This window comes from Thalassophryne amazonica, chromosome 19 (genome assembly GCF_902500255.1).
Source record: "Thalassophryne amazonica chromosome 19, fThaAma1.1, whole genome shotgun sequence".
NCBI classification, from domain to species: domain Eukaryota; kingdom Metazoa; phylum Chordata; class Actinopteri; order Batrachoidiformes; family Batrachoididae; genus Thalassophryne; species Thalassophryne amazonica.
The window spans coordinates 1,288,124-1,311,509 of NC_047121.1; the positions used below are offsets into that span (position 1 = coordinate 1,288,124).

At 45.7% G+C, this 23,386-nt stretch overlaps 1 protein-coding gene across 1 annotated transcript in view; it reads left to right on the forward strand.

Moving 5' to 3' along the window:
* dicer1 (dicer 1, ribonuclease type III) overlaps positions 1–23,386 on the forward strand; it is a 154,189-nt gene that overhangs the window by 36,517 nt on the left and 94,286 nt on the right. The window contains exons 9-11 of the mRNA XM_034195024.1: positions 13,778–13,910; positions 20,239–20,481; positions 20,620–20,774. Coding sequence (XP_034050915.1) covers positions 13,778–13,910; positions 20,239–20,481; positions 20,620–20,774 — 531 coding nt within the window. The remainder of the gene's footprint in view (positions 1–13,777; positions 13,911–20,238; positions 20,482–20,619; positions 20,775–23,386) is intronic.

Sequence of the window (23,386 nt, forward strand, 5' to 3'; positions counted from 1 at the left end):
GGCCTATATTCTGAATTCTTAGATGAATTTGGTGCGTTCATCTCTAACTTGTCAACTAGTGTAGATAACATTCTGAACATTGCTGACTTTAACATTCATATAAATAAGCCTTCTGATCCCCTCTGCAAATCATTTATGGAAATTGTGGATGCATTAGGATTTCGGCAATGCATTCAGGATTCGATGCACATTAGTGGAAATACCCTGGATCTGGTTCTCGCATGTGGTATTGCTGTCACGAGTATTGACATCATGCCTCTTACATCAGTGGTGTCTGATCACTCACTTAAGTTTACAGTTTTGCTGCCGTCTTTAGTGGAACTACAACCTTATTTATCATTACGGCGATGCATCAACTCCTCAACTAAGACTGAACTCGAAGCTAGGCTGCCTGATGTCTTAGCTTCACATTTGACAAATACCCAGTCAGTAGACAGACTTGTGGATAGTTTAAACTAAGTGCTCAAAACTACACTCAACATGATTGCACCACCTGTGTTAAAATTGCACTCCCCCAAATCAGTCACCTTGGTTCAGTGATTATCTGCGTGACCTCAAGCATAAAGCAAGAGGTCTAGAACGGAAATGGCGTCATTCAAAATTAGAATTACTTCACCTTGCGTGGCGTGATGTTATCTTAGACTATAAGCATGCATTACTGGCTACAAAGCGGACTTACTACTCTGATTTGATCAACAAAAACAAGCATAACTCAAAGTTCTTGTTCGACATGGTGACAACACTTATTCATGGACAACCACCTGTAGTTCGCTCTCCTTTTACAGCACAAGATTTCCTGGATTACTTTGGGAAGAAAATAGAAGACATCAGGTTAAACATACCCAGCATGCCTTAATCCAGCCACTACACCCTGCTATTGAGGTGGGCACCATTACTGAGGTATTACCTAGATTTACAGAATTTGATAGTATCTCACTAGACATGCTGACGAAACTCGTAATGTCAACAAAAAGCACAACCTGTTTGTTTGATCCTATACCAACAAAACTGTTTAAGGACCTGTGGCCCAGTCTTGGGCCGACTATGCTGGAATTTATTAATCTTTCTTTAACTTCTGGATCTGTTCCTAAATGTTTCAAATGTGCAGCGATTAAACCATTACTTAAGAAACCTAATCTTGACCCTAGTATATTAAAAAACTATCGGCTGATATCAAATCTATCATTTTTCTCTAAAATTCTGGAAAAAGTGGTTTCACAGCAGCTCGTAGACTATCTTACTGAGAATAATCTGTTTGAGCCACTGCAGTCTGCTTTTAGAAAATATCATTCCACAGAGACAGCTCTCACTAAAGTGGTGAATGATCTTCTGTTTACAATGGATTCGGACACCACTACGGTTCTGGTGCTGTTAGATCTCAGTGCTGCATTTTATACAGTGGATCATCATATTCTACTTGATAGGCTGGAAAATCATTTTGGGATTACTGGGAGTGCCCTTGCATTGCTGACGTCATACTTGACCAGTCGTTCTCACTGTGTTTTGTACAGTAACACTACCTCTAACCTTAGTGACATGAAATTTGGGGTTCCACAGGGGTCTGTCTTATGCCCTCTGCTTTCCTCCCTTTATATAGCACCCCTTGGGCACATATTGCTGCGTTTTGGGATTACCTTTCACTGCTATATAGATGATACTCAGTTATACATGCCGATAACGGCTGGTAATCTCGTTCACATAAAATCCTTAGAAGATTGCCTTGCAGCAATGAGAAGTTGGATGTCTAGAAACTTCATACTTTTAAACTCTGATAAGACTGAAATGATGGTTCTTGGTCCAGTGAGACATCGGCATCAATTTGACCAGTTAACACTCAGCCTCGGCTCGTGTGTCATACATCACACTGACAAAGTGAGGAACCTTGGGGTAATTTTTGATCCTTCGTTGTCCTTTGGCCTCCACATTAGAAATATTACTAGGACTGCTTTCTTTCACCTGCGAAATATAGTGAAGATTCGTCCCATCCTGTCTATGGCTGATGCTGAGACCCTGATCCATGCATTTATCTCTTCTAGATTGGACTACTGCAATGTTCTATTTTCTGGTTTACCGCAGTCCAGCATTAGGGCTCTCCAATTGGTTCAAAATGCTGCAGCCAGACTTTTGACACGAAGCAATAAGTACAACCACATTACACCCATTTAGGCGTCTCTTCACTATCTTCCTGTCCCAGTGAGATCAGATTTTACAACCCCTGCTCAGCTTGAAACACACAACTTTTACAAATTATATTTAGTGTTTCCTTAGATATTCATTGTTTCATGTAATATTTGACACATGTTAGAAGTTGAACATACAAAAAATAGAGGAAATGAAGAGAGGAGCACCGTATCTTCCAGAGAATAAGTCCCACCTGTCAAAAAATAATAATACAGCCCCTGGCAAAAATTATGGAATCACCGGCCTCAGAGGATGTTCATTCAGTTGTTTAATTTTGTAGAAAAAAAGCAGATCACAGACATGACACAAAACTAAAGTCATTTCAAATGGCAACTTTCTGGCTTTAAGAAACACTATAAGAAATCAGGAAAAAAAATTGTGGCAGTCACTAACGGTTACTTTTTTAGACTAAGCAGAGGGAAAAAAATATGGAATCATTCAATTCTGAGGAATAAATTATGGAATCACCCTATAAATTTTCATCCCCAAAACTAACACCTGCATCAAATCAGATCTGCTCGTTAGTCTGCATCTAAAAAGGAGTGATCGCACCTTGGAGAGCTGTTGCACCAAGTGGACTGACATGAATCATGGCTCCAACACGAGAGATGTCAATTGAAACAAAGGAGAGGATTATCAAACTCTTAAAAGAGGGTAAATCATCACGCAATGTTGCAAAAGATGTTGGTTGTTCACAGTCAGCTGTGTCTAAACTCTGGACCAAATACAGACAACATGGGAAGGTTGTTAAAGGCAAACATACTGGTAGACCAAAGAAGACATCAAAGCGTCAAGACAGAAAACTTAAAGCAATATGTCTCACAAAGCTTTCTCTTATCGTGCCCCTGTTCTGTGGAATGATCTCCCTGCATCAATACAACAGTCAGATTCTGTGGAGATTTTCAAGTCGCACTTATTTTCCCTTTCATATGGCTAGCATACTGGTACAGTTTTGTTTTACGCTTTTTACTCTTTTAATTCATTTATTAGTAATTGGAGCGGGCCGCGGCCTCAACTTTACCCAAATTATGGGTCTTTTAGTGAAGTTTAGGGCTAGTGGCCGGCGATCACCTTAGTATTTCTATGTTTTTCTTGTTGTTTAATGCTGACAAATTATACAGTATTTTTGTCTTTCTGATGCCTGATTCTGTTTTTTCTCTCTGTTTAAGGTTCAGCTTCATCCAGAGATGGGAGTTGTATTTGTATTGGTGACCCTCCTGTCCTGTGCGCCGCCAATAGCATTTCTTGTATATTCGTCCGTGAATTGTTCTGTAATTTATGTTTGTATCATGGCCCAAGCAGAGGGTCACCCCTTTGAGTCTGGTCTGCTTAAGGTTTCTTTCTCAGAGGGAGTTTTTCCTTACCACTGTTGCTCTGGGGGTTGGTAAGGTTAGACCTTACCTGTGTGAAGTGCCTTGAGGCAACTCTGTTGTGATTTGGCGCTATATAAAGGAAAATACATTTTTTTAAATAAAGTTTTTCTGATTTGTGTTATTCGTTCATACATTTTTAGTTGTTACCCTCCTCTTCTGTGTGAACCCAGAGGTTTACTGGGGAGAACACGTCAACACGACGACCAGGCCTGAAGATCAGAAAACTTAAAATGCTTTCACAGCTCACCGTGTTACAGTTCTTATTTGATTCAACCTTTTTTATTTATTTATTTATTTTTTGCAGTGTTTGACAGTTTTTCCCTTTTTCCTGATAGGGTTTGATAATCTAATAGATAGAACAGATCATCTGTCTAATACAACAGGTGAATGTTTAGGATTTTGTAGGAATCGCTTTATGTGTCTCAGTGCAAACGCAACTGCTGTCTGAGATAAGTCCTATCGATCATCTCCTGACAGGAAAAATCTCAGCTTCACTCTGTGGTGTTGGAATAAAAGTGCACAATATGGTTTTTATTTGAGAGCTTTTTGGCACTAAACGTCCTCCTGCCAAATTGTGAGAGTGAATAACAGTCAGGTGGTACAGCTCAAAGTCACTTCAGCGGACATCAGGACAGCTGACAAACACTTGATGGGGAGAATAGCGTTTGTTTCAGGTGACCTACATTGCGGAAAACACACAACGTGCAGCTCAATCTAAAATGCACCTAGGGGGTGTGACCAACACAAACACCGCAGAGTTCAACAGCGCGACATGGTCCAGCTTGTCCCGCAAAACATCAGCGGTAACAAGTTAAACCACCAATTGTTCACTCGTGGTAAGCAGGACTACTCACCGTAACTGAGGAAGGAACTAGTTGTCTTCTGGAGGGTGCGTATGTGCAGCTCCAACCAAGAAGGTTGCGAGGTTTCAACAAGACGAACGATCTGAAATGATTTTGACCCTCTGCTCTTCATGTGAGAGATGAAAAAGGGATGACTACTGTGTGACACGCTCTCATATACTGCTGGCTGACATCACCCAAGTCACGTCCACTAACATGGCTCTGTTGGTATATGACTCAATACACCAGGTGCTAAGCAGCGCCCTCCGGTGGTGAGGAGGAATTTATAGAACCGTAGTTACATGCATAACTCTTGTTTTGCTGAGACTGTGGTCCTGACTGGTTTTGGCAGACAGCAGCCCTCTGCTCTTACCACAGCCATGTACCGCCGCTCCGTCTTTTACCCATATGCAGTTCTGGACTTCACCCCGGTCGAGACTCATTACATATAAACTGAAGTGTTTCAGCAATAGACCATTTCACGGATACCTCCATTTTGGATTTGGCGTGGTGCATGCTGGGATTGCTTGGGGACATCCCGCATCGTCCGCCTATTTGAACGTATTGTAGAAGTTATTTTCGGGTGTGATCTGGTAATTAAGTGATAAAACCCTGATGAATCTAATCATTATACTCATTTGTCATGCCAGTGTGTGTCTGAGAGTATAATGGGTGGGGCTGATTATTATTTTATTTTATTTAATTTTTTTATTGAAGCAGCAAGTCGAGAGTTACGAATGTAACTACGGTTCTATGAATTCCGGATGACCGCCAGAGGGCGGTGCTTTAGCACCTGGATAACTACGAGGTCTATTAGAAAAGTATCCGCCCTTATTATTTTTTTCAAAAACCATATGGATTTGAATCATGTGTGATTACATCAGACATGCTTGAACCCTCGTGGGCATGCGAGTTTTTTCACGCCTGCCGGTTACGTCATTCGCCTGTGGGCAGTCCTTGAGTGAGGAGTGGCCCACCCTCTCGTCGATTTTTTCATTGTTTAGGAATGGCTCAGAGACTGCTGCTTTGTTTGATCAGAATTTTTTCAAAACTGTAAGGCACAACTGAGTGGACACCATTCGATAAATTCAGCTGTTTTTTGGTAAAAATTTTAACGGCTGATGAGAAATTTTGGTCTGGTAGTGTCGCTTTAAGGACGGCCCACGGCGCCTGACGGCGATCTGCGCTTCGAGGCGGCAGTGTCTCGCCGTTTCAAGTTGAAAACTTCCACATTTCAGGCTCTGTTGACCCAGTAAGTCGTCAGAGAACAGAGAACTTTCAGAAGAAGTCGGCATGAGGAGTTTATTCGGACATTCCATTGTTAACGGACATTTTGTAATGAAAGAACGTGCGGACAGAGTCGCATGTCGGGCTGGACCCGACCGCGGGGGGTCGCGACAGGAAAAACACCTCCGTTGGAAACCTTAACGGACAAGTTGGAACATGCCCAAGCTGTTAAACAATTTCTCAGTTACTCACTTGTTGAAAGCCATCAAAAGCCGCCTGAATTTTACAAATGGTTTTCAACACGGAGCTGTTTTTCCTATCGCGGCGCACACAGAATTTGGAATTTGCGTGCACGTCTTTCATTAAAAAATGTCCTTAAACAGTGGAATGTCCGCATAAAGTCCTCATGCCGGCCTCTTCTGAATCTTCTCTGTTCTCTCACGATGTCCTGGGTGAATTAAGCCTTCAATTAGGATGTTTTCAGGTCGAAACAGGCCGACGACGGCGCCTGGAAGCGCTGCGCGACGTCCCGCTCCGTGGGAAGTCCTTACAGCGACAGAAACACCCCATAATCTCTCATCAGCCGTTAAACTTTTCACCGAAAACCAGCTAAATTTGTAGAATAGTGTCCACTCGGATATTCCTCACAGGTCCAGAAAAAATTCTGATAAAGCAATGCGCGCCGTCTCGAGCAGTGTGTGAAACAAAGGAATTCAGCTGAGAGGGAGGGACCACATCTCACTCAAGACCTGCCCACAGGGAAATGACGTCACCGACACGCGTGAAAAAACTCACGCATGCGCACGAGGGTTCAAGCATGATTGGTGTAATCGCACGTCTTTCAAATCCATGTGTCGGTTTCTTATCTAATAGACCTCGTATACCAACAAAGTCACGCCATTAGTTGTGACCTGGGTGACGTCACTGGTTGTCTTTATATGCCAGATGCACCCAGCGCTCGCTTCTTTTCGGAATGAACTTGCAAGACTTTGAGTGACAAGCAACTCTGGCGGTCATCTGGAATTCATAGAGCCATAGTTACATTCGTAACTCTCGTTCTATTTCATTCCTTCTGACCGCCAGAGGGCGGTGCTTTAGCACCTGGATGACTTAATACCAACAAGTTCACGAAGAGTCACACTCACCTCACATCAGCAGTGGGGAGTGGAGGCAGACAACACCACCGAAGTCACAGCAGGAGGAGCAGTCACATTCAGTCTTTAATAGCGGGCGAAGGTACAGGACGAAGCCCACGTAGCAGCAGCACAAATATCACTCAAAGGGACACCTCTCACTGCAGCTCATTAGGTGGACACCCCTCTGGTGGAATGGCACGTAACCTTAGGAGGCTGAAGACCTCTGGACCTGTATACTTGTACCTGTATACTTGTAAAATGGCATCCACGACCCAATGCGAGAGTTGCTGCTTTGAGACAGCACAGCCTCTTTTGTGATCACTGTAACACACAAACAGGGCATCCGTTTTCTGGATCCCAGCAGTCACACTAATGTACTGCCTCAACATTCGGACAGGACACAGGGAACCTGAAACAGATAATCCTGGATCAGAATGCGGGGCATACACAGCCAAGGAAACTGGCTGGTTAACATGAAAGGTTGAAATTCTCTTGGTTAAAAAGGACGGATTAGGCTACAGTGTAACCCCAGATCCGTCAGAATTCCATCGCAAACAGTCCTCAGCAACTGATAGGGCATGGCGCTCTCCCACCTGCTTAGCCGAAGATAGTGCAAGTAGAAAGGCAGTCTTCACTGACACCCATTTAAGATCAGCACTTTGAACTTTTTCGAAGGGGGATAAGCTTAAACCCTCCAGGACTAGAGGAAGGTCCCATGAAGGTACGCGTGCAAGCCTTGGAGGCCACAAACGTAGAGCACCTTTCAAAAAACGACACACTAAGAAATGTGAACCCACTGACCGGCCATCAACATAGACGTGCCGGGCAGAGATTGCAGCAACATAAACCTTCAAAGTAGCGACAGAAAGTCCTTTCTCCAGCAGTTCTTGCAAATATTTGAGTAGAATAGGCACAGAGCAACGCTCTGGGTCTAACTTTTGGTTCTCACACCACCGCGCAAACAGCTTCCATCTGTTGTCATATAAAGCCCTGGTAGAAGCAGCACATGAATTAAGGATAGTCTGAACAACAGCCTAGTCACAAGAACTTAACAAGGAGTCCGGCCCCTCAACGGCCACACATACAGATGAAGGCATTCTGGGTGAGGGTGCCAAATCCTCCCCTGTAACTGTGACAACAAATCCTTCCTCTCCCAAGGTTTGTAAATCGTGACAAACCAAATCCTCCCCGGCCAGAACGGAGCAACCAGCAGCACCCTGTGGCTGCTCTGGTCTATCCTGTGCAGTGTCAACATTAGCAGTGGGAAAGGAGGGAAAGCATAAAGGAGGCAATCTGGCCACGGGTGAGCCAGTGCATCCTGCCCCAGCGGGCTGTCTGGTTCCGAGAGGGAGTACCACTGTGGGCAATATGTCGAGGTGCTTGAAGCGAAGAGGTCCACTTCCGCTACACCATACTTCTGCCAGATCATCTGAACCACAATCGGGTTCAGTCTCCACTCTCCCAGTGGTTTTTTTCTGTCTGGAGAGTAAATCCACAGCGCTGTTCTGTACGCCAGGCAGATGAACTGCTCTGACACTTTGAAGGCGAGGCAACGCCCATAAGAGAAGCCGCCCGGCCCCCCGGATGGTTTATGTGATAGACTTTGGACGTGTTGTCCAACCGGACAAGAACATGTCTTCCTCTCAGGGCCGGGAGGAAATGCTTGAGAGCCAGTCGCACAGCATGAAGCTCCAGCACGTTAATGTGTTGAAGTCTCTTCTGAGGACTCCAGATACCCCTCACCATCCTGTGATTCCACACGGCCCCCCAACCTTTGAGTGATGCATCTGTAACAACCACCTCTCGACGAGAAGGGACGGAGCTTAGAGGGACACCCTTGCAGATGAAGTCCATGTTCCTCCAGGGTGTGAGGTGCAGAAGGAACTGGTTGGAGAGTCGTACAAGCCTGTGCTGATGCAACTTTGAGTTGAGGCCTAGGTTGTTGATCCAAAGCTGTAGGGGATGCAAGAACAGAAGTCCCAAAGGTACCACTGGCGACATTGCAGTCAATTTGCCCATCAACTGGAGTAGCAAACCAAAAGGCAGCGTCACAACCCGTTGAATGTGTGAGACGAGACGAATTACAGTAGTGTTCAGAATAATAGTAGTGTTATGTGACTAAAAAGATTAATCCAGGTTTTGAGTATATTTCTTATTGTTACATGGGAAACAAGGTACCAGTAGATTTAGTAGATTCTCACAAATCCAGCAAGACCAAGCATTCATGATATGCACACTCTTAAGGCTATGAAATTGGGCTATTAGTAAAAAAAAAAAAGTAGAAAAGGGGGTGTTCACAATAATAGTAGTGTGGCATTCAGTCAGTGAGTTCGTCAATTTTGTGGAACAAACAGGTGTGATTCAGGTGTCCCTGTTTAAGGATGAAGCCAGCACCTGTTGAACATGCTTTTCTCTTTGAAAGCCTGAGGAAAATGGGATGTTCAAGACATTGTTCAGAAGAACAGCGTAGTTTGATAAAAAAGTTGATTGGAGAGGGGAAAACTTATACGCAGGTGCACAAAATTATAGGCTGTTCATCTACAATGATCTCCAATGCTTTAAAATGGACAAAAAAAACAGAGACACATGGAAGAAGACGGAAAACAACCATCAAAATGGATAGAAGAATAACCAGAGTGGCAAAGGCTCACCCATTGATCAGCTCTAGGATGATCAAAGACAGTCTGGAGTTACCTGTAAGTGCTGTGACAGTTAGAAGACGCCTGTGTGAAGCTAATTTATTTGCAAGAATCCCCCGCAAAGTCCCTCTGTTAAATAAAAGACATGTGCAAAAGAGGTTACAATTTGCCAAAGAACACATCAACTGGCCTAAAGAGAAATGGAGGAATATTTTGTGGACTGATGAGAGTAAAATTGTTCTTTTTGGGTTCAAGGGCCGCAGGCAGTTTGTGAGACGACCCCCAAACTCTGAATTCAAGCCACAGTTCACAGTGAAGACAGTGAAGCATGGTGGTGCAAGCATCATGATATGGGCATGTTTCTCCTACTATGGTGTTGGGCCTATATATCACATACCAGGTATCATGGATCAGTTTGGATATGTCAAAATACTTGAAGAGGTCATGTTGCCTTATGCTGAAGAGGACATGCCCTTGAAATGGGTGTTTCAACAAGACAATGACCCCAATCACACTAGTAAATGAGCAAAATCGTGAAAAACTGTGGTTATACAACTAAATACTAGTTTAGTGATTCACAGGATTGCTAAAAAAGCAATTTGAACATAATAGTTTTGAGTTTGTAGCATCAACAGCAGATGCTACTATTATTGTGAACTTTTTTTTTACTAATAGCCCAATTTCATAGCCTTAAGAGTGTGCATATCATGAATGCTTGGTCTTGTTGGATTTGTGAGAATCTACTGAATCTACTGGTACCTTGTTTCCCATGTAACAATAAGAAATATACTCAAACCTGGATTAATCTTTTTAGTCACATAGCACTACTATTATTCTGAACACTACTGTACATCGTCCACTCTGTGCGGGGACGGCGATGCAGTCATAGTCAGGGAGTTGATGGCAATGCCGATGAAGGTTGTTTGCTGACTGGGAACAAAAGAACTCTTTGCAAAGTTCATTGTGAGTCCTAACTGAGAGACATGATTCAGTAGAATAGCTGTGTCGTTGTGTGCCTGCTCCTGAGTCAGAGCACAGACAAGCCAATCATCTAAGTAGGGTAGGATTCTTAATCCAAGAGCTTGCAGTGGGGCTAGTGCTGCAGCCATACATCTAGTAAATGTACGAGGGGCGAAAGAGAGGCCGAAATGAAGCACCCTGAACCTGACCCTCGAAAGCAAAGCGGAGAAACTGCCTGTGATGAGGTGCCACTGGCACATGGAAATAGGCGTCTTTTAAGTCGACACTTGTGAACCAGTCTCCTGGTGTGATAGCTTGAGGGCGTCTACTGTGTGGAGCATGTGAAACTGCAGCACCTTGAGATAATGATTCAGACGTCGGAGACCGAGGATAGGATGAAAGCCGCCATCCTTTTTTGGAACAAGGAAGTAAATTGAATAGAACCCCCTGAGCTGGTCTGAACTGTGAACTGGCTCTATGGCCCCCTTCTCCAGGAGTTCCAAAATGTCCCATTGTAGGGCGGCAGACTGCACCGAGTCGGAAACAACAGTCATCCTCACCCCATTGAACTTTGGAGGACGACATCTGAACTGAATACTGTAACCTTCAAACAAGGTTGAAATACCCCATGGATCTTAAACTTGAGCCTCCCAGTGGCTGAGATGATTTTGTGAAAAACAGCTGGGGGCCAAACGTTGGCAGTCAGTCCCGACCACCTCTGCCTCGCATCTCTGAGGACCTCTGGGCGCGATTACTGGAAGCTCTGTGAAACTGTTCAGTTCTCGGGGGTCTGCCCGTAGGCTCCCGAAAGGCAGGCCGCTGGGAGAGCTGGCCCTCAACTGCGAAAGCACGTGCATCTCTGGGAGTAGGCGGGAGCCTGGATGTAGAGTGACTGGCTGAGGTCTGGAACAACAAACTGTCGCTGAGATTTACTAGCCTCAACAGCACGCTCCAAAGTTTGTTGGCCCGCAGGTCCAAATACTTGGCCTGGAAGAACCGGCAGTGAACGGAGTGTGCCTCTGCAGGATTCAGACAGGGGGGACTGTGCAAGCCACACCTGACGTCTAGTGATGGTAAGGGTTGACATCGGTCTGCCAAGCTCTCTGGGCATATAAGCAAAGGTTTGGAGTGAGGCATCACTAAGACTTTGAGTAGCATCATCAACCTCTGCCTCTCTCAAAGACTTGAGGGAGGTAGACCCACAAAGAGGGCATTGGCTAAATGGGACAGTGAGTTGCCTAGGCAACCAGTGTGAGCAGCTATGTCATAGCTTTTGGTGAGGAGGTCATCAGTGACCGTACACTGAGGTTGTGGGCAGTGGGCATCCGTCCGAGCAACATCAGCCGGAGCCACAGCCAGGTTCGCAATAATGCTGTCAACGGCGGGCATACGGTTCAGACCATACTGCGCTGAATCACACATAGAGCTAAGGGCTCTGCAGTCCTGCGATAGATGGGTCAATGATTTGGGGTCTGCCCAACATCGGTGGAGCTCCTCGATATATGGTTATGAAACTGGAACGTTGAACTCAGGCTTCTGAGTGACTTTGAAAAAGGCACTTGAAGCGGTGGTTTCCGCAGGGGGATTGTCGACTCCAAGCCTGGATAAAGCCAACTGAACAGCTTGTTTGACTAAAGATAGTCCAGATCTGCTTTGCGGCAGGGACTCTGCCTCAGAGGTGTGAGAGCCCACTAATGAATGGCTTGGAGAGAGACCCCTCTCATCCTGATCCTCCACAGAGTTTATATCACTTGTCATGTACAAGGAACCAGTCGCAGCAATAGACATGACATCTTCCTCCTGTTAAGTAACTACATCGGTCTGATCAGCCTCATTAGGGACAACAGGAACTGTCAGGGCATCCCTAGGCTGTAGATTCAGAAGCAAGGACTTAATCTGAGCAAACTCAGAAGTCAACGTTTTGACCTTTTCAGCCAAAGCATGGTCATGAGTAACCTTCTTAGCAGAAGGGGCTCCTGCATGTGGGCGTTTGCGGCGCTTTGGTTCCTTCCTGGGGTTGGAGGCCAAAGTCACAGTAGACACTCCACTTTCCAATGCCGCAAGTCTAGCAGATCTCTCTGCCAGTGGCGTGCTGGCACAATTAAGGCAGGCATCGCCAGTCAGGGCTTCCCTCAGGTGTCCGATCCCAAGACACAAGGGGCAAAACATATGTCCATCATCTGGGCTCAAGGGAGCCAAACAGGTACTACAGCCATGCAACAAAGGCCCTGTCAACATTGTGAACTGCGTGCAGATGGCTAACGCAAGCCCTGACGGTTACAGATAGGAAGACAACGCGTGAATTACACGCAGTGTAAATAGTAACACAAGGCACGGAGCGTGAAGCACTCACGGCCGTAGACTTGACACGAGGCACGGAGCGTGAAGCACTCGCGGCCGTAGACTTGACACGAGGCACGGAGCGTGAAGCACTCGCGGCCGTAGACTTGACACGAGGCACGGAGCGTGAAGCACTCGCGGCCGTAGACTTGACACGAGGCACGGAGCGTGAAGCACTCGCGGCCGTAGACTTGACACGAGGCACGGAGCGTGAAGCACTCGCGGCCACAGACTTGACACGAGGCATGGAGCTTGAAGCACTCGCGGCCACAGACTTGACACGAGGCACGGAGCTTGAAGCACTCGCGGCCACAGACTTGACACGAGGCACGGAGCTTGAAGCACTCGCAGCCACAGACTTGACACAAGGCACGGAGCGTGAGGCCGTAGACTTGACACGAGGCACGGAGCGTGAGGCCGTAGACTTGACACGAGGCACGGAGCGTGAAGCACTCGCGGCCGTAGACTTGACACGAGGCACGGAGCGTGAAGCTCTGTTGGTATATATTCTTGACCTCTCTGTGCCTGTGCACATGTAGTTATCCAGGTGCTAAAGCACCGCCCTCTGGCGGTCAGGAGGAATGAAATAGAACCAAAATTTATTCATCAGCCTCTGTCAAAGCCATTTAAAGATTTCAGTCGTAACTCACCTGTCTGCTGATTAAAGACCAGGACCCGTGTGTGGCGTGTGCACAGTTTGCAGTTATTATATTAGCGCCTCGTTAACGTGGCGTTTTCCGTGGGGGGGGGGGGGGGGGGGCAATGCATGACCCCCTGGTGTGACTGGACCATTAATATCTCCCTACTTTATTATCATTATTATCATTATCATTGTGTTTTAAGTTGTGGTGTCTTTAAACGTCTGCCTTTGACTGTGACCTTGGTGGAAGTGCGCGCACACACACACACACACACACAAAATTGTGAGACCTATTTGTGTGTCGCACATGGAACTTTAACTGTGTGCTGTAAAAGCAACCACCCTGTGTGTACCTGGCTTTAGGCAGCACCTGGTAATGACTGACTGCTGAATGTCTCGTTCCACTCTTTAACGTCCTTGGCATGTTTTTCTTCCTCAGTCTTATCAAAGAGGCGGGGAAGCAGGACCCAGAACTCGCATACATCAGCAGCAACTTCATCACTGGCCACAGCATCGGCAAGAACCAGCCACGGAACAAACAGATGGAGGTGGAGTTCAGGAAGCAGGAAGAGGTGGGACCAGGATACATCTTCACAGGCTCCCGTTTTCCCTCTTGGAGGGCCCGTGTTCACGTGTTCAGTGTTACAATTAGGGCCCGTTAAAAAAAAACATCTTACTAATTACAAGCTGCATTAATCACATATAAATAAATAAACAAAAACCCTGAAATTGTGAGGTGCTCGAATACACAAAAACGAGAAGTTCACACATTAAACACAAAACACAAACTCCACCCCCACCCCTCCCCAAAAACACACACACTTGAGATATTTGTGTCAACTATAACAAGTTACTCCCAAGTAATTCTCCAAACTGCATATAGGAACAATCAAGCCAGAATGCATTGCGTTAACATCCTTGTTAGGGCCCGAGTAGGAAAGAGTCGTACAAGGACCCTATTGTAATTGGGCCGTTTATTATTTATTATTAATTATTATTATTATTATTTTTATTCTCACTTTTGAAATCGAATTTTCAGCCTCTTCCCGTGCTCAAAAACTCACCAAACTTTGCAAAGTCATCCAGCCGAATCTGAAATTTGATATTTTGGGGGTCTTGCACATGGTCGCAGTGAAATGGCGAAATAGCGCCCCCTAGAAATTTTCAAAAACCCCTCTGCATTGTTTTTTTTGTTTGTTTGTTTTGGTTTTGTTTTGTTTTTTTTCATAGCCTCACAAAATTCGGTACACATATTTACTATACTGGGACGCACAAAAAAGTCTGCTACCGTCATGGTGAAATGTCAACAAGAAGTCGGCCATTTTGATTTTAAGTTTCGTTTTTGAGGTAATTTTTGCCATTTTTGGCCATTTCCACTATTTACATTTGAACGAACTCGTCCTAGGGATTTCATCCAATCGTCTTCAAATTTGGTCGATATCATCATGACACCACGGTGATCAAAAGTTATCAAAAGAATTTCTGTAGGTCAAAAGGCGTGGCTGCTAGGGTTCGTCAAACTTTGGCGAGTGTTTTGGAGCACACCATTTTACTTTGAACGGTTGTCACACCCACATACTTCATTGTAGATCCTTCAAACATGCTGGACATGATGAGGGCTCTGCCCTGAACGTCTGCATATATTAACTTCCCACCTAATGCATAGCGGCCCCGGTGGTAACAGGAAGTGTCCTATTTTTACTTTAACAGGTACTGATGTCACATAGTTAACCCCATCAACTTCATTACACTTCTAAAACACGCAGAACAAGTTGGTGAGTGTAGGCGATAAACGACATGAAGTTACGTGTAACGGCGTCCGTGTTGTGGCGTGCCGAATATCGCCCCGTCGCCATGAAATTATGTTCTTCCTTTTGACAGCTTTAAGTCATATCTTCATGAAAATTGATACACAGGCCCAGCCCGACAACCTCTTACAATTCAGAGGGGCATTGTCCATGGGCAGGGCAAATTGCCTCAATAGCGCCCCCTTGAAACTTTCAAAAAACCCTCCCCATAGGGGTTTTTTTGGAGTAGGGAGATGAAAATTGGTACACATGTGTGACTTGCATAGATGTACAAAAAAGTCTCTTGCACCATTGGTCTACTCCAAACAGTAAGTCGGCCATTTTGAATTGTCGTGTAAATTTGGCGTGATTTCCACATGTTGTATTTGAACAAACTCCTAGGGATTTTGTCCAATGCACTTCAAATTTCTTTCAGATCATCCACAGACGATACTGATCAAAAGTTATGGAATGCTTTTCTCTATGTCGAAGGGTGTGGCTGCTATGGTGCTGCCATTTTGGCCATTCACCATGGAACATCAAGGCCCCTGAACACACCTGGCCCCTCTGTTTTTGCTCTGAGTGCCCCCTAGTGGATGAACAATCATCTTCTCATAACTCCTTCATGCATTCTCTGATTTGCTTGAAACTTGAACTGTGTGATGAGTGGTTGCCTCTGTATGCACATGCCCACATCTGGTCACAAGGGGACGCGCTGGCCTGGGTAGGCGGTCGCGTGGCACGAGGGCCCGTATATGACTGCTTGCAGACCTAGTTTTTCATTGTTGTTGTTTTTTAGTGGTAGCATTAATATAGTGATAATTTTCACTGAGCAACACCTGGCTAATGTGCTTCATTTTGCAATTACTTTGTGTTTATTTACTGTTACTTTTGTGTGCGTTATCTCCACGTCTGTCGTCACGGAGGAGCGTGACCGTTTCAGTAATGTGACATCTCACAGCTGAAAAGACGTCTCACTGTGAGGATCGTTCTCTGCCGTGGAAAACTGCGTCGGGAGCAGGTCAGTCTCACTGAGGACGCTGCACAAGTTTATCTGATTTTGGAGACGTTTGACCATGAAGAGTCTGAGAGAAAGCGACAGCAGGTGTTCACCATCTCACTGGGACAGGTTACGTGGACTCGGAGCGAGAAACGGCTCCCAGCCATTGGTGTTGGCGGCGTGTATACCTATCGGCTTATTGACAAATGAAAGAATCAAGCTACACAGATGTGACTCTGCTGCCTTTTATTGACCGTCGTGTGGAACTTGTAGACCTTGGAAGTATTGAAGGGGACGACAACTTGTAGTTTACAGACAGTCATGTGAAACCGGAGCTGCACCAGACAGCAGAACGATATTCAACATGGCTGCTGGGTGCAAACCCAGTAAAGGTAGACTCAGTGGGATGAGGTTGCATGTTGCTGTGTGTATTTATTACTACTTTGTTTGTCCTTGGTGGATACACTTCGGGATACAAAGGAGCTACAACTACGTTTGGTGGCCAACCTCAGAAACTTCAGTTAAAAACAAATGTTGCGCTCTCTGTGGCTGCACTGAAGGACCCATTTGTGGTGGGAAGAATTAACAGGTGTGTGAACGCACATCAGAGCGACAGGAAACATGAACCGAGCACTTTGTTTCTTCTTCAAATTTAAGAGAAGCTTCAAGTTGATCCCACAGCTGCAGATGTGCTGAAATAAAGCAGTCACAGGGTGAGAGACGAGGTTCCCCCTGGACAAGACGCAGGTGTGTCGCAGGGCCACGTATGGACACACACACAGCCCATGTCTAGCATGTGAGAGGAAGCCGGAGCACCCAGAGGGAACCCCCACAAACATGGTGAGAACATGCAAACTGCACACAGAAAGGACCAGGTGGGAAACGATCCCGTGACCGTCTTGCTGGGTGGCAGCAGTGCTAACTGCTAAACCACCTTGCCACCCTAATTAATGATAGTTAGCATTATTTTTCATTGAAGCTTTTAAAAACTATTTGTGTCCTGCCTGGCACAGAACAGTGACCAGGTCAAAGTGCATCAGGAAGTATGACTGACAGTTTTTTTGGACATTCTATAATAAGTTTGTCTAAATCAAGTCATTATTTTACAGCCATCTTTGTTTTTTCTTTTTTTTTTTCTTTTCCCCTGTCTGCATATATAGTGATGGTAAAAGCCACACTGGCAGAACCATTTATGAACATTAATACACATATATGCAATTTATTCTTGCAAGACAGAAGGTATGTAGTGCGTGAGTGAATGTGGTGTGTGTGTGTGTGACCCCCATCCGCCCTTCCCGATCAACCTACAACATCCTACTCAAAGCCAACCGACAACTTCTATCAGGAAGAACCTACCACCAAAACAACACAAAGACAGACAAGAAGGAGAGACAAGTGGTGAAGACAATAACTGTGACCTCAACCATACAACATACCAGGACAAACAGCCACACATGAACAAACAGTGACAGCAACAGTCTGTTGTCTAGTTAGTGAGCATCCATACCCTAATCTAGGACACAGTAGTGTTAATCCTCTTAAGAGCACCCAAAACTGAATTGTGGCGACGGCCACAAACACACAACCATCCACACACAGAGACCCAGATCACAGCTAAATATCCAATCACTACTGTGGCTGGTGTGTTGGGCCAAGACAAGAGTACAGAACCTTACCATATTACATGGACCACTCTGGCGGCTACGAGCACTGACGGAAGTGGGTCCAGGACACAGGGCCCTGGGTGAACCAGGAGAAAAGGGGCAGCGGAAGGGCACAGGAGCCAGGAAAGGCAGCCCCCGTAGCCACCAGGCAGAACAGGGGAGCGGCCCAATGGTGCTGGACAACCTGATAATAATGAATTACAATAGTCCAGCCTAGAGGAAATAAATGCATGAATTAGTTTTTCAGCATCACTCTGAGACAAGACCTTTCTGATTTTAGAGATATTGCGTAAATGCAAAAAAGCAGTCCTACATATTTGTTTAATATGCGCTTTGAATGACATATCCTGATCAAAAATGACTCCAAGATTTCTCACAGTATTACTAGAGGTCAGGGTAATGCCATCCAGAGTAAGGATCTGGTTAGACACCATGTTTCTAAGATTTGTGGGGCCAAGTACAATAACTTCAGTTTTATCTGAGTTTAAAAGCAGGAAATTAGAGGTCATCCATGTCTTTATGTCTGTAAGACAATCCTGCAGTTTAGCTAATTGGTGTGTGTTCTCTGGCTTCATGGATAGATAAAGCTGGGTATCATCTGCGTAACAATGAAAATTTAAGCAATACCGTCTAATAATACTGCCTAAGGGAAGCATGTATAAAGTGAATAAAATTGGTCCTAGCACAGAACCTTGTGGAACTCCATAATTAACTAGTCTGTGAAGAAGATTCCCCAGCTATGCCCCCTAAACCCTCCCGCCCCCCAACCTACCCCCCGCCCCGGATCCCACCCCAGCCACCAAGGCCCATGACCAGGAGACCGCCCAAGCAAGACCCATCCCGCTGAGACCACGGCCCCCCAGCATCTGCCAGCCCCCCAGTGCCAACACCCGCGCCCCACAGTTTTACAGCCATCTTTAAAACTTGTGCCAATTCAACATGCAGATCCACCTTGGATTTGCTGTGGTGACCCCGAGTGCAAACAAGGGAGCAGCCGAAGGGACTTTTTATTTTACAGCCATCTTAAAATACTGTCAAGTTGGAGGTGGAATGGCATCTGGTGCTGCCGTCCTGACACACAAGGTGATCCAGACAAGTCTCGTGTGGTCCCCTGATGGTGAAAAGACACAGCCCTCTCTACCCCCAAGACGCTCTTAACTCTGTTCTCCTTAGAGGACCTCCTCTCCGGACATGTCTAACAACCCCGACATGCATGACTCACACTGACCATCGGGCTGGTCTTCTGTCTCTGTGTGTCTCTGCCTTCTGGAGTTTCTCTGTGGGTCTGTTTGTGTCTGAAGATGGTGCTCATCATTGTACTGAAATCTCTTTCAACCTTTAAAGGTGGTATTTAAGGTTACACTGAAGTGCCCCTTCAAAATGAAGCTTGTGATTCCTCTCGAGTCTTTGGGTAAAAACCTCAGCTGAAAGAACACAACTTAATGGAAAATTCAGCCTGCAAAATTTTGGTTCCACTTCAGAAATTACAAAAGCAAAGAACTGCTTGAGCAGAATTATAACACACACAGAGTGATCTGGACCTTCTGATGGTTCCCAGTCTGATACTGGTGTAGAACCACTCACCCAGCAGCAGCTCCAGATTATTTGGAATCACCTGTCCACCTGGTAGGTCGTCACCAGGTGGACAGGTGATTGTTATTGCTTATTGTGTGTCTTTGTTTGTTTGAGTCACAAACACTGTGTTTGGATCTAGTTTATATCCAGAGCTGACAGATTTTATTACAAACAGAAGGCCCCAGTTCCAGACCGCTGTGCCCCGTTCACTGTGGACAGCTGGAGTTCAGTCAGGAAGGACATCTGATGAGTGAACGTGAGGATCCACAGTGGACCTGCTGTGGGGACCCTGTGCAATGGGGGAGCATCTGAAAAACAACAAGGGTGCCATTTGAAATAAGGTTTTTTTTTTGTTGTGAAATTCAGGGTTTGGGCATCATCTGGTTCAAAATTTAAACCCAAATTGAAGATGTGGAGTGTAACCACTCAGGGAAGTTTTTCTGGAGCAGCTCAGGTAGGAACACCTGCCGGCCGTCCTGAATGTGCCTGCTTTGGGTGGTCCAGCAGGCAGTGCTCTTGAGCTCCACAGGCTTAAAACCACAAGAGTAGAGACTGATGACTGGATGCTGTTAGTGCACAAAAACATAAATCAGAATGTTGGTTTGCGTGTGTCTGTGACAGTGCAGTGAGCAACATGTAGGATGTGTTTGAGGCACAAACTGTCTCCTGCACACTGCGTGTACATGTGGAATGACACGGGGCAACTGACCACATCACTCCGTGCAGTACTGAAGATGTCCGTGTGTTCATCGTCCCACAGCTACTGTTGTGTTGGCAGATTTTATTTTATTTTTTTACGTGCGAGTGATGCAGAGCGCTGTGAGGGGTTTTCATGTGCCGTCTCTCCTTCCTAATAAACCATTCTCAATTACAGGTGCTTCGCAAATTCCGGGCTCATGAAACCAACCTGCTCATCGCCACCAGCATTGTGGAAGAAGGGGTGGATATTCCAAAGTGTAACCTGGTTGTTCGGTTTGACCTGCCCACAGAATACAGGTCCTATGTTCAGTCCAAAGGCAGAGCTCGGGCCCCTGTGTCCAACTACATCATGTTAGCCGACAGTGACAGGACCAAAGCGTTTGAGGAAGATCTCACAACTTACAAAGCCATAGAGAAGGTAACGTTTTCTCTGTCCTTTTTATTATCCCAACAATGTATATACGTCAAACATTAGCCTTGTCACGCTGGACAAATGTGAGTCAGTGCGAGTTACTGTTGGCATGCCCCTAATGCATGTATGTTCTTCATTCTTCAGATCTTACGGAACAAATGCTCCAAGTCTGTAGAGGTGAGCGAGTTTGAAGTGGAGCAGGTGGTGGACGATGACAACATTCTCCCGCCGTATGTACTTCGGTCTGAGGACGGAGGACCCCGGGTCACCATCAACACGGCCATCGGACACATCAACAGGTGTGCCACCAGACTCGCGTCCATGTCGTCTTCTTTTGACAGACACTCACACCTCCACAGCCACCTGGTGTCACCAGCTTCAAGAAGCTAGAACTGTGTGAACGTTTGAGTGTGTGCGTGTGTGCATGCTCACACACAGATATAGCACTAGAAATGCTACCATGTGTGCACAAACGTGTTTTTAGCTTTCTAGTTTGTAACAAATCTGATATGCATTCTGCACTGATTGTCATGGTAACGGTCTGATATGAGAAAATATCAGACTGGAAATCAGCCAATTGGCGTGCACGTAGTGTTGCAGCCATATAATATTGATTATTGTGATGTTTCCTGTGGCACTGTATCATCCAGCAGAATTTGCCAGAGCGCGCGTACACACACACACACACACAGCAAATTCTCTTGGCAAGAAGGCTGAGAAAAAAGCATGTTTGATGTCCTCGCTTGCAGCCACACTGAATGCCGGCACAGTGAGAAGATGCCGTCAGCGCACGAATGTCGTGAGGAACTGTGACGCCATGATCCTCGAGCCGAGCGGGATTCTAGCCACGTTTGTGTTGAACCTTGGAAAATCCTGCTCAAATCTGGCGTGTATGACTTGACACCAGGAAAATGGTTCTGCTGAATGTGGCTCTTTGTGTTATCAGTGGAAATGTGATGCCATCCGTCTGCCAGAGCCCCAAATCCACCGGAGGCCAATGGATTAAGTGATATTGCCACTGGACAAACTATTTTAGTCAGTTACTCATCGGTTTATTCAATTGGGCACAGTGTGACTCCACCTTTACATAAATTGAGAAGGGGGCGGGGGGTGTTGTGGACTTTGTAATGGGGCTCATTTATGTTCAGCATGCATTTAAAACAGTTGTGTCCCACATTAGGAGTTTGTTATACGAGTGATCATGATGCCTCACTATTTAGAGCTTTTTCTCTTGTCTTTGATAGTTAGCAGTCCTGCTCCTTTCAACCAAATATGAGTAAACGTCTTCATCAAGCAGCAAGACATGCTGAGTAATCAACAGCTGAGTAAATGGACATGTGTTCCCACACGGTGCTGCAGCGCACAGCAGACAAACAGAACGTAAACAGTAGCAGCTGGATGCCGCGGTCGATGAGCTGGTTAGCATTGGGTTCACCTTTATCTTGGACCACTGTCGGTTACGTCACGAAATGCCACGAAATGAAAGACGTGCGGACGGGTCCGCGCGTCGGGACGCTGCCGCCGCGACGCTCCGCCACAGGAAAAACACTTCTGTTGAAAGCCTTAAGGACAAGTTGGAACATGTCCTGCCTGTTAAACAATTTCTCATACTCACTCCACTGAAAGCCATCAAAAGCCGCCTGGATTTTACAAATGGTTATCAACACGGAGGTGTTTTTCCTGTGCCGCCGCACCGCGTCGGCTGCATCCTGACGCGCGGATCCGTCCGCACGTCTTTCATTAAAAAAATCTCCTTTAACAGTGGAATATCCGGATAAAATGCTGAAACCGACTTCTTCTGAAACTTCTCTGTTCTCTCACGACGTCCTGGATCAATAGAGCCTGAAATGTGGAGGTTTTCAGCTTGAACAGGCTGACGACGGCGGCTGAGAGCGCTGAGCGACGTCTCGCACCGTGGGAAGTCCTTAAAGCGACAGAATCACCTCAAAATCTCTCATCAGCCGTTAAAATTTTCACTGAAAACCAGCTTAATTTTTCGAACCGTGTCCACTTCGATGTGTCTTACAGGTTTAGAAAAAATTTTGATCAAACAAAGCGCCAGTCTCTCAGCAACTTCTCAGACAAAGGAATTCCGATGAGGGGCTGGACGACTCCTCCCACAAGGAGTGCTCACAGGCGAATGACGTCACCGACAGGCGTGGAAAAACTCACACATGCGCACGAGGGTTCAAGCATGTCTGACGTAAAAACATATGAATGAAATCCATATAGTTTTTTAAAAAAATAAAAAGGACCGTTACTTTATTGACAGCCCTCGTATAATGTGAAAAGAACTGGAGAGCTCACACAACCCTCAGGGCACACCTGTGCTACTCTGTTTAACAGTGGAGAGTGAACCGTTGACCATGACCTGCTGTGAGCGACTAGTCAAACATTAATAAAACCATTTCAACGTGTCAGCATTTACATTCAAATTGATAAGTTTTCTATAATCAAGTATGGCTGGATTGTGTTAAAAGCACAACTAAAGTCTAAAAATAACACTTGGGGGTGCATCAGGTGTCAGTGTGTGACAGTGATGGCAGCATCCTCTATCCCGCGGCCCTGCCTATAGGTGAACTGCAGGGGATCGAGGCTGTCAGCGACATCTGATTTGGTTACCACAGTTCTTTCAAAACATTTCATTATAATTGAAGTTAGTGCGACAGTTCTGAAATCATTATTTGTAGCCGGGCATGAGACCTTGGGCACTGGCACGATCACAGATTTTTTCTATAGCTGTGGAGTGATTTTTGAAAAATCTGACCCCAAACCATGGCCAGTTCTGTGGCACAGTTCCTTATTAAAGAAGCAGAGAGTCCATCAGGTTGAGTGGATTTACTTTTACAGACCTTCCTGAAAACAGACTGCACCTGGTCCATGGTGATTGTAAGTTCATTATGTTCAGTAA